We start from the raw sequence: 16,130 nt of genomic DNA, 5'->3' as shown, positions 1-16,130 counted from the left end.
CACGGTGCAGACACACCCGCAAGCAAAGCACTCACACACATTTAAAAGCCGCTGTTATGGGGCAGCGGGTCTCAACCTTCCTAACGCTGTGACCCTTTAGCACACTCCATGGTGTGGTGCCTCAACCATTAAATTGTTTTGTTACTACTTCATAACTGCAATTTGATAGTTACAGATCACGATGGAAATACCTGATGCCCAGGATATCTGATATGCAACCCCCAAAAGAACCACTGTTGTAGGGGGTTACATGAAGTTCAGTAGCAGGGCACTAACCTACCCACAGTTTGATTCTGTGCAACACACACACACACACACACACACACACACACACGTGCGCGCGCACTCGCACAATTAATTAGAAAAAAGAGGAAAACAGAAGCTGCAGAGATTAGCCAGGTCTAATGGTGCGCATGTACAGTTCCAACTACTTGTGAGGCTAAGGCAGATCTCTGGAGGAAAGGAATTCCTGACTGGCCTAGGCAAGAAAGCAAGATGTGCCATCCAAAAAGTAAAAGTAGAAAATTTAGATTGTGTCTGTGTCAAAGAACTCACTCAGTGGGTCTGATACGGTGGCTGCTGGCTCCAAAATTTCTATGCATACACAGCACCACCTCACATGAATGAGTACCCATAAGTCATGCTTGGGTCCCTAGGAAGCACTGTGAGCTGCGACCCCAAAGGGGGTTAAATATCTGACATTTACATTACGATTCATTACAGTAGCAAAATTAGTTTTGGAATAGCAAAATAATTTTATGGTTGATGTCACCACAAAATGAGGAAGTGTATTAGAGGGTTACAGCAATGGGAAGGTTGAGACCCACTGAGTCCCTAAGGAGGAGAAGCAACAGCTGCTGCAGAGCTACTTGGCCCAGGAGGAACTTGAAGGTGAATGGACTATGCCAGCCCCTCAGCTCACTGCTGCTTGGCTTGAGGATGGATTGAAGGTGCGCCGGTGACCCCTGTACCCATCTTATCAGGGCCCAACCGAAAACTGGAGCAAGTAGCCCGCCAAGGAGCACTGTCCGCAGCTTCCAGTGCTGACAGCACTAAGTGGGTCGGAACAACTACTGAATGAACTTATGCTGTTCTGCAAACACTTCACCGGAGGCAAGAGGATAGAAAACACCAATTAAAAAAACCCAGACTTCACTGTGTAGTTACAAAACAAGCATAAAAACACGGCTTAATTATTTAAATCACTGCTCAGTCGAGGATAGAGTACATCACTATCCTGAAAGCTGCCTCTCACCTCCTGAACACAACTCTTCCCCATCCTCTAAAGGCAACCAATATTCCCTCTTTACACCTTTATGTTGTGAAATTAATATTTAATATTGACTCATATTAAGGCAGCAATTATTCCTTAAATAACTTAAAGACACAGAAACATGTTAAGACTTTTAAAAAGCCTTAAATACCAGGACTGGGCAGACATTAACCCTCCAAGCTACCTTGTCTCCTTCTCATCAGTATTTGCACGTTTTCCTTTTGGGCCGCTTCTGCCCAGCATGCCAATCCCTGGAACAAGCTCTCCCACGTGCTTCTAATTCATGCTAACCTACGGTGACCTGCTATCCTTTCTTCCTCCTTCCTTTTGTGCTCTTCCTTTTCTACCACTAAGCCCTTGAACCTTGGTTCTGCCTCTCTCTTCTGCCCAGTCTAGGCTGTAGGTGACTTTATTATCAATCAGGGATAATTTGGGAGGCAAAGTTTACAAGTCATTTTGGGTATGTGAGAATTTGCTCCTGGAACAGTAAGGATCTTGTCAGGACGGGGGTTCGTCAGGCAATTAACTTTTAAATATATAGTAGTTCCATATCAACCTCAACACCCTTATGGATATCTTCATACACTTTACCTTCTCTCTTCCTACCTTCGCTTGGGTGGGCTGCGGGGTTCCATGAGAACTCTGGCTTCTACCAGCCATCTTGCTTGTAGTCGGACTTCAGATAACAGGCAAGTATGCAGGCCAGCGGCCTCCTTTGCTACCCTCCGGAACCAGTGAGCCTCAACTAGTCTTACAAGGCTTCCTGTGCAGTGGGCAAGGGCCCCACCTCCTGGCCTCTTCAGTAACTGTTTAAGCAGGTTCTTCAGAAGGCTGGGATTCTGAAAACTTAACTTTAGGATGTTTGTTTCCTGGCAGCTATGTTTGAGTCGGTATTATATTGGGGCTGAGAATGTAACCCAGTTGGAGTGTTATCCTATCATTCATGAGGCCTTGGCTTTGATCTCCAGCACCACATAACACCTGGTAGGTTGCAGTGCTCAGGAAAATCAGGTCACGGTCAGCTTCGCAGTGAGTTGAGCCCTGGGTTACAACTCTTTAACAACAAAAAGTGTGGCTGAAGACACTTTGCTACTGAGCCTGAGTGTAATTATGAGGACCCACATGGTGGACAAACCTATCGTTATCTGACCATATGCTCACTATGGTGGTGGTAGCCTCCACACAATCAGTTAATTTTAAAATTAGGCCCTATTCACTTGAGTGTTTGTCTCCAAGTATGCCACCACGTGTGCTTGGTTGGTGCGCAGTGTCAGCAGGGGACATTGGATCCTCTGCTGCTGCGGACCAGCCCCCTAGGGTGCCCTGTGTCCTCGGAAAAATCGGAATTCGGATATCAGGAAGGCACAGATAGGCGAAATGACAGTCAGACCCACACCGGGTGGTACTGGTTTGGATCTTCTGCGCTTTACTGAAGTCAAGCCAACACTTTTATAGTAATCTTACAAAGAAGCACCTTAAAGTTGACATATCTCCCGGAACATTTATAAAGTTTATATTTTAACTGAAAGAGTAACCTGGTAAAAGCAGTGTCTACAAAAATCTTGGCCTAACAGCCTCTTAAGCAGAGCAAACATAGAACTAATGACTTGTTTGCCAATTTAGCGAGGGCCAGGGGCTTGTAAAACTTGTGGTCTGTTTATGTAGTTTATTGTTAATTAGGGGTTGTTAATAATCCTCCAAACTAGGTCAGCTAAAGATTTACAATCTTTCCTTAGATAAGATGCTTGAACTAGCCTGTCCGTAAAACTTGTAGTATAATACAAAACTCTCTGACCTCCTATGTTTGCCTGTCTTCTTTCTGCCTCATCATAAACACCTGTGTTAGGTAATAGTTTTGTAGTAGCTTTACTGCAGTGGGAATATCCAGAGCATTCATCCTAACAGATCCTGATTAAACATTTTCTTTAGAAAGCCCTAAAACGCTTATCCTTTTACTACCTACAATGTTTGGTTTTTCCACAAGCAATTCCTGATGCTGAATCTGATTTATTACCTCTCCTAAAATTTTATTTTCCTTCTACTCTTATTTGCTAAAGCTCTTAGTGATCTATTAGCAATGTTTCCTTGAATAGTTAATTGTACTGTTTCAAGAATCATAGAGAAACAGCAAAAAAGCTCATCAATTCCAGTCTTGTAACCAAATAAGCGTGTGACTTAAAATATGTCTTTTGGCTTAGATGGCCATGTTAGGGTTCTTTGCTAGGGACTTCCAGGAAGCTGATTCCCGTAGGAAACCTGTCTTCTCGTTTTATGCTTGCATAACACATGTTTATGCTGTACAGACTTTCTGGAGTTTGTGTAACACTCTGCAACTGCAACTACGGGCGGTTAAGAACTACCATATGGCTGCTGGGAATTGAAACTGCAGCCTCTGCAGCCTCTGCAGCCTGGTCTACAGTTCCAGAGAAACCCTGTCCAAAAAAACCAAATAAATAAAATAAAAATTAGAGTTGGGTATGACAGACCAAGTCTTTAAGCCCAGCACTCAGGAAGGCAGAGGCAGGCAGACTGCTGTATTCTAGGCCAGATCTACAGTGCAAGTCCAGGACAGCTAAGACTACACCAAGAAACTGTCGGGGAAAGGGGGGATGGAAGTCAGATGAAATTAAGCATAAAGTCTTGAGACTAGCGTAGAAAACCTTCAGTTTGAGGCCAGTCCAGGCATGAGAGGGACCCTGTCTCATAAAGGAAGGAAAATTTTTTCTTCTTGAAACAGGATGTAGTGAGATCCTGGCCTAGAACTTACTCTGTAGACTAGGCTAGCCTTAAACAGAGACCTGTCTGCCTCTGCTGGGATTAAAGGCCTACACCACCAAACCCAGACCTAAATAAGTTTTTTTGAGACAGGGTTTCTACACAGCCCTGGCTGTCCTGGAACTTGCTCTGCAGACCAGACTAGCCTCTGAACTGATCTGCTTGCCTCTGCTTCCATGAGTGCAGGTGTGCACTTCCAGGTGTGCAGCCTTAAAATGAGGCACTTTAACGTAACGCTCATTTTTAGACCCTAGCCAATAGCAAGGGCTCAGTTTAGTTTACAGGGCATTAGCTGAAGTCTGAAAAAGAGCTAAGAATGGGAGACACCATCTTTAAAATAAGACTGATAAATAACTACTGCCCCAACAAGTCTGCACAGTAGACTCAAACAGCTCTCAGGCCTGGGGCCCTGCTTGCTCTGCTGAGCTTTGAGGCCTTACCCACACAAAAACACAACTCTGAACATCATAAACCATCCAGTTTATTGTTTTGTAGTAAGACCATGCAGACATCAGCACATTTTCTTCCTCAGGGAGCTGCCACAGAAAGCCAGCTTTTAATGGATTATCAGGTGATGGTGGAAACCAAACACGGGGAGGCTCTTGTTGGTACCTTCGTTTTCCATACATGAAACCTGGTGTGTTCTCACCAGGTCAACCAGGGTACCCTTCCTCCCTTTCACTCACTCTTGCTGAACTCTGCCAACTGTCACATTCTGCATTTTTCTAATTAGTCCCTTGGCCCAGGAATCTCTGCTCACTTACTTTCTGCAGTACTGGATCACACTCAGTCTCATGAATGCTCTGAAAGCTCACCACCACCCAGATATGCCTCCCAGACCTGCTGCTTAGTCTTTATCAGTGACATAATTAGTCCAGAGGACCAACCTAGAAAAGACCCATGTACCAACTTCAAGACAAAATGGGCTTGTTTAGATACCTCCCAACCTCACTGTACTATCTCAGTTCTTCCTGCCTTACCATAGGTGCCCTGTGACATAGGCCCGCTAACCTAGGTCATGCTGAGAGCTCAGGTTTTTTTTTAAAAGATTTATTTATTTTATGTATATGAGTGTTCTATCTGCCAGAAGAGGGAATCAGTTCACATTATAGATGTTTGTGAGCCACCATGTGGTTTGCTGGGAATTGAACTCATGACCTTTGGAAGAGCAGACAGTGCTCTTAACCACCAGGCCATCTCTCTCCAGTCCCAAGAGCTCAGGTTTTAATTAGTTATATCCACTTCCTTGACCAGTGATTCAGCCATGCAGCAAGTAATCATTCTGTTCCTAATGATGTTCAAAAGAATCAAATACAGTCACAAAGTTCGTATACCACAGTAACAGACAAGTTGTTGAAAATGTCTTTCAATGTCAGAAAAGCTTGCTTTGAAATTAAAATTAGAATGTACTATAAACATGTATCCATAATAATTAGTGAAAACAAAATACTCAAGACAGTTACATGGCATTCACACCACATGAGAATTATGCGAATTATGCCTGCCAATTATTCCAAGAACAGCAATTTTATCCCCAAAAGTTGGTAGATCCATGCTGGCTTCTGAAGGCTTCAGTCTCAGACCCAATGAACGAAGATGAGCATAGGACATGATCAGCAAATAAATACAACTGTTAATAGTCAATGCCCTACCAGGGTTTTGAGGGAAGGAGGGATCAAATGTGGATGTGTGCACTCACATGAATACAATTCCCCAGGAAGAAATTTTTTTTTTTTTTTTTGAGGAGGGAGAGTTGAGACAGGGTTTTTCTATCTAACACCCTTGGCTGTCCTAGACTCACTTTGTAGACCAGGCTGGCCTAGAGCTCAGAGAAATCTGCCTGCCTCTACATCATAAATGCTGGGATCAAAGGCATGCGCCACTGTGCCCAGCTAAGAAAAGTTCTTAACATGACATTTTACTAGGCCTTATGCAATAACTAAGACTTTAATCATTGGACTCATCTCTGAAAATCACAACAAAAATCTGTATGAAATTATTTAATATAAAATATACAAATTCCTCAGTATGAAGACCCACAGAACAGGAAGGCAATGACAACTAAAAGGGATTTGTTAAAAAAGAAAAAAATCTATTTTTGTCCCTGACAATCAATGCTCAAAAACAAACCTGCACAAAAGCAGGAAATAAAAGGACTGGAGACTGTGATGTGACTGTCCTTGCCGAGACCTTCTCCTAACAGCACTGAGTTTCTGGGTCCATTGAAGGTGAGGGGTCAGCCTCCCATCATCACCTTCCTTTTCCTAGGATGACCACAGGTCACTCGCTGTCAAACTTGACAGAATTGACCTGGACAGAGATGGAGCCTCCCCGGTAGCTGCCTCGCTTCTTCTTTGTCTTCTCATGCCGGAAGGACTTGCCTTTGGTGAACTTCAGAACCTGGTTAGCTCGCTCACCCCAGTCTCCAGCTGCACCACGCTGTTGGAGACAAAGTCAGTACAGAGAAGACCACACCTCGCCCCGTTGGTTCTATCACCCCTTAAAGAAGACCCCACCTCACCCATCGTCACCTTCTCTCTATTGCCCCTTCAAGGAGATCTGAACCCATGGAATTCTAGCAACCTCATTCAAACACCACCTTCCCTCCCAGGTCACAAGAGTGGCGAACTCCCCTCACCTTGGCATCAAAGGAATTGTCCGCTACTCTAGAGTCCACTTCAATCTCCTCCTCCCTGACCCTTCGGAATGGGGAAGATGCCCTCTTTTCTCCCTAAAGAAGAATAAAGTAAAAGGTAAAAATAAATTGGTGTGTAACAGCTCTCCTTAAAGGCATGCGGCAGTCTCAGGCTAGACTGAGCTGTGCAGATCCAGGGTCATCTATGCTTTAAAGGGCTGGGTCACGAGAACAATGTGGAACAACCTACTTTCTTCCTTTTTGGAAACGTGTTGGGAGTCTGGAGCTTAACTTTCTTAGCTTGAGGAGTTTCTGCTTCCTCTGCTGTCTCATTCTGCTTCCGCTTCTTGCCTGAACCTACACAAAACAAAAAGCCAGACTCTCAGAAGCCAGGCCTGCTAGAAAACTACAACCATGGGCTAGAGAGATGGCTCAGGTTAGGAGCACTGACTGCTCCTCCAGAAGTCCTGAGTCCAATTCCCAGCAACCAGTCCAATTCCCAGCAACCGCATGGTGGCTCACAACCATCTATGAGATCTGGTGCCCTCTTCTGGCATGCAAGTGTACATGTAGGCAGAACATTGTATACATAATAAATTAAATTAAAAAAAAAAACAAAAAACAAAAAAAAAAAACAAACTACACCAGCACTCATAGGCAGACAAACCTCCCCTGTCCACCTCCCTCCTCAGGACATGCAAGGACCGGAGGGCAAAATCCAGGTGATGACTCTACAGATACATGCCTGACTTAGTCATGGCTGCCTTTTTCTTTCCTTCTTCATCCTCCTCTTCCTCCTCCTCCTCCTCCTCCTCACTCTCCTTGACTGTTTTCCCATTCTGAGAAGCCGGAGTGCCGTTGGCCTTGCTGGCCTGTGGTTTAAGAGTGGCCTTGCCCTTGGGCTTCTTTTTCTCTTCTTCACTGGACTCTTCAGAGGAGCTGCTGCTCTCAGCTGCTGCTTTCTTCACAGGGACTGGCTTGGGAGTAGTTGCACCTGCTGCCTTTTTCTTGGCTGGGGGCTTAGGTGTCTTCTCCTCCTCCTCCTCCTCACTGCTGGAACTGTCTGAGTCAGAGCTGCTGTCCCCACCAGTCTGAGCAGTCTGTTTGATGGACTGAGATGGTGCTGCTTTAGCCGTCACCTTGGGCTTGGGGGTCGTCACAGTTTTCTTTGCTGTCTCCTCCTCACTGGAGCTGCTCTCCTCCTCGCTGGAGCTACTGTCAGCTTTTCTGCTCTGAGGTTTCTGACCACCTGAAAGTTGCTTAGGAGTTGTAGCTGCCTTTGCTGCAGATGGCTTGGGAGTGACAGCTGGCTTACTTAAGGAATTCTTGGTGGTACTGACTGGCTTGGCAGGAGCTTCATCCTCAGAACTGTCAGAATCTGGAGAAAGGACCAAATGAACAGCTCCCCAAGTCTAATTCAGGAGAACCCTGCCACAGCAGCCCAGGGCAATGTGTATCCCCTTGGCCCAAGGGCCTGGGAAACATTACCTGAGCTGTCAGAAGAACTCTCTGCTTTCTTCTTCACTGGTGCTGCTTTGGTGGGTGTCTTGGAGATGACCGCCTTAGCTGGGAGTTTTTTCTCTTCCTCAGAACTTGAATCTGGGGAAGACTTATGCCATTAGGATGGGCCCAGAATTGCAAGCCAACCAGGACAGAACAAAAGTACACAGAATCTTAGCCTTCAAAAGCAACCCAGGGACAGGGTATTTTTTTTCCTTGTTCATCTCCCCTTCCAGGGCCTCACTATACCCCACAACTCACCAGACTCCTCACTGCTGTCCTCACTGCTTTCCGCAGGTGGCTTCTGTGCAGCAGCTTTCTTTGGAGATTGGGCTCCCAGGGTCTTCTTTGGTAAAGGAACAGAAGGCGGGGGGACTGAACTGTACGGACCTGTTTAAAAGGTAAGAGTTTTGGAATAAGCATTTACCAGGCACAGTGGTTCGTGCCTGTAATTCTAACACTCTTAAGGCTAAGCAGGAAAAGGGCTATAAGTCTGAGGTCATGGGCTACAAAGGGAAAACATTTTAAATAAGCAATAAAATAAAACAGGACCACAGGTGGTTCACCCTTTAATCCCAGCACTCGGGACACAGGCAGACAGAGTTTGAGGTCAGCTTGGTATACACAGTTATGTTCCTGCACAGAGTTACAGAGTAAGCAAGTAAATAAATAACAGAAAAACCTATACACGCAGGACTGAGGATGCATCTCTTAAGTCTAGAACCTACTCAGCATGCACAAAGCCGGGTTTAATTTCTCGCACCAGAAAAGAAAATGAGTACTTAAATTCTTTGACTCTGTCTATCCAGGCGTAGAAGGGCTTTTCTGAGGAATGTGAGCTGCGGCTAACAGGTCATTCCAACAGTGTCCCTTCTGAGCCTCGGGCACACGAGGCTTTGCAGCTTCTCTGTTTTGTTTAATCCTTTTCTGGAAGAAGCTAGCTGCTGTGCCATGAGGACTTATGAATACTGATGGCCCGTGTCCAGTCACCTGGTTTTTTCTTCATGGGCTTTTTCTGTTCCTCTTCCTCCTCACTTGAAGAGTCATCACTGCTAGAACTCTTCTGGGTAGGGGTGGCCACGACTTTCACTGGAGCCTTGGCCAGGACTTGCTTTTTAGGTGCAGTCTGCCTCAGAGAGAAAAATTAACATTAAAGGAAAACACTTTCCCAAACAACCCTGTCAGAAGAGAAAGACACTCTGTAGCCCCTTAACTTCATCCTTGCTACAGAGTTAAAACCCTGACCTTCTTGGGGGTTGCTGCTGCCTTCTCCTCCTCCTCTGAGTCATCACTGCTGCTGCTGCTGCTGCTGCTGCTGCTGCTGCTGGCTGCTTTGCCATTGACTACTTTAGGCTGTGCTTTAGGTGCTGTACCTGAGAAGCAAAAGCAATGTATTAAGACAAGCTGGGAGCCTTCAAAAAATCATCAGTATTCAAAGGGTCTATTAATTTTAAGGCTAGTGGAGTGGCTCAGCGGATAAAGCATGACCTGAGTTTGATGCCTAGGTTTGTACCTAGAGTCACAGAAACTCTTGCAAGCTGTCCTCTTTAGGGTCCTCTTTATGCACACTGTGACATGTGCACAGACACAATACATGCATACATACAATAAACCCTTTAAATGCTAGTTTCTGAAGTCTTTCGCTTCAGCCTCTATTCATAAGAAACAATTCGTTTGCTGTGAGAAATGACAGCACAGGAGTGAACATGGCAGTGAACAAGAGAGAACACATGTAGGTTGTGACTGTTGCTCAAAAAGAAAGCAGTCCTTACCACACAAAAAGCCCTGGGGTTCTGCTCTGTTTGAGGGTTCAACCCCAGTCTGACAGTAGGTGTGTAGGACTATACTGAGCTAAGAAATACCTATTAATTGCAGTACTCCAGAGCCTGAGGCAGGCAGCCACAGGACTAACCTTACCAAACAAACAAGTAAATATGCATGACATACACACCTACATCCTTAGCACTCGGCAGAAACAGGAGTTCAAGGCCAGCCTGGGCTTTTAGACTCAATCAAAAGTAAAAATGAGGCTGGGTAGTGGTGGAGGTGCACGGCTTTAGTCCTAGCACTCAGGAGGCAGAGGCAGGAGGATTTCTCTGGTCTACAGCATGAGTTCTAGGACAGTCAAGTCTACACAAAGAAACTCTGTCTCAAGAAATAAACACAAAAAAGAAACCTTGTTTCAAAAAAACAGAATAAATAAAATTTTAAAAAAAAATAAGTAAACGAAATTAAAATTAAAGGGATAAAAAAAAAATGGTTGGGGGGAGGCTGGAGAGATGGCTCAAAGGTTAAGAGCACTGGCTGCTCTTCAGGTCCTGAGTTCAATTCCCAGCAACCACAGGGTGGCTCACAACCATCTATAATGAGATCTGGTGCCCTCTTCTGGAGTGTAGGCGTATACACAGGCAAAGAACACTACACATACTCCATAAATCTTACAAAACCAAAAAAGTACCACTAAGAATATCTACTGCTCTTCTACAGAACCCAAGTTCCGTTCCCAGAGCCCACATCAAGCAACAACCTCTACCTCTATTCAATACGCTCTCTTGGCCTCCGGGGTCACCTGCATGCATACAGGGCACTCGAGTGTGCAAACACATACAACTTCAAAAACTAAGCGGTTTTATTGACTACCTTATCTATATACTCGCACACTGTCTGCATATACATCTGCACAGCAGAAGACAGCAGCATCATGTGAGCTGGCATGTGGGCGTTGGGAACTGAACTCAGGGTCTTCAGAAGAGCAGTGAGAACTCTGAATAAATCTTTCTATTTTTCTTAAGGAAAATAAGTTTTTTGTTTGTTTTTGAGAGTCTCATCACACAGCTCTGGCTGTCCTGGATCAGATATCTGCCTGCCTCTGTCTCTCAGGTATAGACTTAAAGCGTGTCCCAAAACACCAAGGCAAAAGACAGTTCTTTTTAAAGTAATACATCTTCCCCCTGGCCATGGGGACTGTATCTGTAATTCTAGGCATCTGACACAGTGAGACCTTGAAGTTAAGTGCTTCTTCTCTGGCCTTTGGCAAAAGATCAAGGGTGGTGCAGGTTGCTAAGAAGAATTCAAACTTTGAAAAGTTTTTCTGGCAGCTGTGGTGGTGCACACCTTTAATCTCAACACTCCAGGGGCAGGAGGATCTTCCTGAGTTCAGCCCAGTCTACAGAGTTCCAGGAAAGCCAGGGCTACAAAAAGACTACACAGCCGAAAACAAAAACCAAAACAAAACAACAAAAGTTTTGTTAATTATGTTTCTCAGAGGTTGGGAATTTAGCTTGGTGGAAGAGTGCTTGCCTAGCAAGCCCGAGGCCCTGGGTTCAGTCCTCAGCTCAGGAAGAAAAAAAAAAAAGGACAAAATTATGTTTCTGATTGTTTTTTCTCTTTTGGTGGCCTGGAACCAGGTATGGTGGACTAAGCTGGCCTTAAATTCATAGCAATCACATTGCAACTGCAGGGATTACAGGTATGTAGTCACCCTGCCTGGCTCTGTACATGTACAGCACAGAGAACCAATCCCAAAGCCTTGCATATGCTGGGCAAGTACTCTACCATAGCTTTATTTTTCCCCTTATAATTTGAAACAGAGTAATTTTTCCAGATTTGTCTTTCAACCTTCCTGCCTCACCCTTCTGGATAGTTGAGGTTACAGACCTTTACAGCTATGCCTGGCTAAAAGGAAGTGATGAACATCTGTCAAGCCTATCCTCTGGGAGGCAAAGATACCTGGTTTGGCTGGGGCTTTAGTCTGAGCTTTAGCCACCACAGCTGCCTTTGGCTTCTGTATCTGTGGTGCTTCATCTTCTGAGCTGGAGTCCGACTCAGACTCGGAGCTCTCAGGCTTCTTAGGAGGAGCTTTGACTGCCTTGGCTTGGGGTTTAACTGCTTTCTGCTAAAAAAAAAAAAAAAAAAGCAACAAATGTCTTTAATTCTGGCATGTGGAAGGAAGAGTTCAAGGCCAGCCTGGTCAATACAGAACATTCCAAGATAGACAGAGCTACATTAAACAAACTGTAAAACAAAACACACAAAGGTAATCAATAAGGGCTGAGTGTTCAAAAGGCACCCCAGACAATTTCATTTATTTTATTTTATTTTATTTTATTTTATTTTTTTTTTGACGCAGAAGTTCTCTGGGTAGCCTTGGCTATACTAGAATTTGCTCTGTAGATCAGCCTGGCCTCAACCCTTTAATTTTTTTTAGAAGCCTACTAAAAAGGCAAGAAAAACTCAAAGAGGACACATAACATAAATAGCAACAGTGAAAAACAGTTCAACCACTTTATAAAACTGGCCTGTTCCTAACATAATCTTGTCAACAGCTCCCAACAAAACACTCATATTCTCAGGGCCTACACAGTATTCCCAAAGAACAGAGTCCAGAACAGTGGAGGTGAATTCTGCCTACATTCAGATCACCTCATTCCAGACCTCAACTTCCATATTCCGTGAAAGTCCCCAGAACTTATCCCATACTGAACAGCTTTCCACCACCCCAACTGTGAGCCAGATGGCCTAGTTTAGGTTTATTTCCAAACTCTTTTGAAGCCCTCTTTACAACCAAAGCACCAACCTGGACGGGCTTTTTCTTTTTGTTGTCCTCTTCCTCCTCCTCATCACTGGACCCTTCACTACTGCTGCTCTCCGAAGCTTTGGCTGCTGCCTTCCCAGCAGGCTGAGGCAGACTGGCTCGCTTGGCAGGTACGGCTGAGTACAAGATATAGGTACCCATGAGATTCACAAGCTGTCCAGGCAGGTGTCAGATGGTCCCTCTGGAGTAGCATTCCCAACTGCTTGCATGGCCTTACCAGTCTTCTTTGCCGTAAGTCCTTGGGCTTTTTCCTCTTCCTCACTGCTATCCTCACTGCTGTCACTGGATGAAGTCTCCTTCTTGGCCTTTGTGTTCACTGGTCCATTTGACTGTAATTTTCTCTTTGGGGCTTTGGTGGACCTGCTGATGTAGATTAGGCTGACTTCTGAGGGATCAGGACCTTCTCAAATCAAGGAACACAGCCCAGCCCACCTAGGGGGAGAAAACAGCCCAAGTGTAACAAGGAAAGCTTACTTGAGCCAGAAGCTATAGATGTCCAAGAGGGAAGAGGCATTGGCGTCCTGCTGTGTCTGCAAGAGAAGAGGAAAGGTTAGGGAGATGTTAGGCTTCTCTAGGTCAGGTTCCATGTTACTCTCTCATCAAATGTAACCAGCCAGGCGTGGTCCCAGCACTTAGTCAGAAGCAGGCAGATCTGTGAGCTCAAGCCTCGCCTGTACTCCCCAGGGCAGTCAGTTTTGTGGAAAGACCTTACCTCATAGGTAAAAAAATAAGTAAGTTTATTTGCCTACTCAATTTGAAATGGATATTACAACTTCGTAAGACTTTTCCTACTTGCATAAGTTAGGAGAAAAGTATTTCACTTATATATCACCTAAATTTGAGCATAAAAAAGTGCTACCTTTCCACTTTATAGTCTATCTATCCTTATGCCTTTCCATCCATACTTTACAAAGTCTTAGGTTCTTTTTCTTAAGATTTATTAGTATACAGTGTTCTGCCTAACTGCCAAATGAGGGCATCAGATCTCATTGTAGATGGTTGTAAGCCGCCATGTCGTTGCTGGGAATTGAACTCAGGACCTCTGGAAGAGCAACCAGTGCTCTTAACCTCTGAGCCAACGCTGCAGCCCATTTGTTTGTTTTTGAGAAAGGGTTTCTCTGTGTAGCCAGAGGCCTCAAACCAGACCAAGGACTCAACTGCAAATAAAGCTGATTGGGCAAGAGGGTGTATGTGTGAAGCATGGGACACACCAAAGCCTGGTCTTGTTTGACAGGCTGGCCTGGAACTCAGAGATCCGCCTGCCTCTGCCTCCCTCCCCGAGTGCTGCCATTACAGGAGTGTACCACCGTAGCCGGCTGGTTTTAGCAATTAATAATACAGACAGATAGCAGAGTGCAGAGTAGAGGGACTGAAGACACGGCTGATTAGGAGAACACGCTACTCTTCCAGAGGACCTGAATTTATTTCTCAGCACCTACACCAGGAGACTCACAACTACCTTCTGACACCTCTGGCCTCTGCAGATGCCCACACTAATGAGCACATACACCCCCCCAAAACACTTATATGAATAATTTAAGATATTTTCTAACTATTGACTTATTAACTGCTTTTTTAAAAAACAGCAAGGCACCAGGTGTGATGGCATATGCCTCTAATCCTAGCCCTTGGGAGAGAGAGGCAAGTAGATCTGAGTTTGAGTTAGCTTGGTCTACACAGTGAGCTCCAGAACAGCCATGGCTACATGCAGAAACTCAGTTTTAAAGAGGAAGAAAAAATGTTAGTCAGAGTTGGACATGGTGGCGTATGCTGTAATCCCAGCACTAAGGGAGGCACAGGCAGGGGATCCCTGTGAGTTCAAGGCCAGCCTGATCTACAAAACGAGTCCAGGACAGCCAAGGCTACACAGGGTAACATGCCTCAAAAAAAAAAGAAAAAGAAAGAAAGAAAGAAGTAGACTCTAAACATTTCACATTCTTCCATTTCATCTTGCTCCAGAGTCCAAACTGACATAACAGTCATCCCGTGGGATGACTACTTTGTGGATTTTCACTAGGTGAATCTCATGCATTCAAACAGTTAGGCCGACCATGGTGGCACACACCTTTAGTCCTTGCACTTGAGAGACAAGAGGCTGACAGATCCCTGAGCTCAAGCCTGGTCTACAGAATGAGTGTCAGAGCAGCCAGGTTACAAAAAAAAAAAACCTCTGTCTTATGAAGAAAAAGAACAAAAACCTACATACCTACATTTGGTAAATGAGATGGCATCCTGCTATGTTCAGGCATGCATTCGTATAGTATCTCAGGAGGCTGAGGTAGAGGAACAGAAATTCAAAGCTATCCTCCACGACAAAAGAGCTCCATGAACCATGTCCCCCAAAAAGGGCAGTTGCTGTGATCATACATGCAAAAAGTCGTAGAGCCTACGCTTTATTTCACTACCTGGAAGGCCAAGCTCAGCACCAACCTGGCAGGGCAGAATGCTCACTCCTCTAACAGAGCACTGAAAGCAACCCATCCCTGAACTCATACATTTTATTCTCAATAAATAAGTACAATTCTGGCCTTCATTACTGAACAATTTATCATCGAGCCTCAGGGAAGATTGCGATCAAGTGTAAGTCCAACAAAAGGTACACCAGAAGAACCAGGCACCGCCAATCCAATGCTCCGGGTGGGATCTACGGCTTGCTCCTCTTACGTTGTCAGCCACATGACCGGGGCCACGCGGGACCCATGCCTGGCGCCGCTGCAAAGCTCACCAAGGAAAAGCCGTTAGGACTCGGAGCTACCTAATCAGACATTAGTGGGAGATGACGCCGAGGGCTCAGGCTTTAGCAAGGTCGGCAGAGAGGCTTCGCAGACATTAGCCTCACAGAGCCGGACCTCTCTCCCTGACAAGGCCTACATTATCTTGGAGAGTCGCCCCGTCCCGGACCGCGCACCAAACCAAGGACTCACAGCGCCTGTTGCTTTTGCAAATCTATTGGCCACCTCCGAGAGTTGGTTATCACGCAGAAAGCCGAGCACGAGGGGATAAAGGTCGCTGGGAACCACGCGGCGCAAGCCGGTATCCGCCATGCTCCGGGTGAAACGCGTCACTACCGTCGCGCACGCTGCACGACTTAGGAACTCCGAAGCCCGAGCAGGGCAGAGGGCGGGCTCAGTGTCGTCATCACGTCGCGCGGTCGCAGCGGAAGCGTGGACTCCACGAGGCAGCTCTCCCTCCGCCCCCGAGGCAGGATCCAGGCGAAATCTTTAAGCTCTTTCCGGTCTCACGCGCGTCGCCATCCTGCTAAGGGCGGAAACTGCAAACCGCCTATTGCGTAGGCGGAGCGTCTACGTCAGAGGTCACGCTCCCGTCCGTGGCGGGAAAACTTGCCACTTCCC

General features: G+C 45.6%; 1 protein-coding gene across 4 annotated transcripts; it reads right to left on the bottom strand.

Annotated features, from left to right (window-relative positions):
* Window positions 1-4,507: 4,507 nt before the first annotated feature.
* Window positions 4,508-15,884, bottom strand: Nolc1 (nucleolar and coiled-body phosphoprotein 1). Of its 4 annotated transcripts, none has more exons than XM_055591641.1 (13): window positions 15,702-15,884; window positions 13,252-13,307; window positions 12,995-13,140; window positions 12,760-12,893; window positions 11,913-12,078; window positions 9,429-9,556; window positions 9,174-9,309; window positions 8,445-8,573; window positions 8,172-8,282; window positions 7,429-8,061; window positions 6,934-7,040; window positions 6,687-6,779; window positions 4,508-6,487 (listed from the first exon to the last, which is right to left on the bottom strand). In XM_055591641.1, the coding sequence occupies exons 1-13, from the start codon at window positions 15,819-15,821 to the stop codon at window positions 6,329-6,331; spliced, it is 2,118 nt and encodes a 705-aa protein (XP_055447616.1). In that variant the 5' UTR covers window positions 15,822-15,884; the 3' UTR covers window positions 4,508-6,328. The 4 variants fall into 4 exon arrangements, with proteins under 4 accessions (XP_055447616.1, XP_055447618.1, XP_055447617.1 ...); XM_055591643.1 differs by having other exon boundaries at window positions 11,913-12,075; XM_055591642.1 differs by having other exon boundaries at window positions 12,995-13,137.
* Between the last annotated feature and the right edge of the window lie 246 nt (window positions 15,885-16,130).

The sequence above is a fragment of the Psammomys obesus genome, unplaced genomic scaffold (genome assembly GCF_907164565.1).
Source record: "Psammomys obesus unplaced genomic scaffold, mPsaObe1.curated_primary_1811, whole genome shotgun sequence".
Lineage (NCBI taxonomy): Eukaryota > Metazoa > Chordata > Mammalia > Rodentia > Muridae > Psammomys > Psammomys obesus.
The sequence above is the reverse complement of the archived record's forward strand: the minus strand, read 5'-3'. Positions and strand labels throughout refer to the sequence as shown.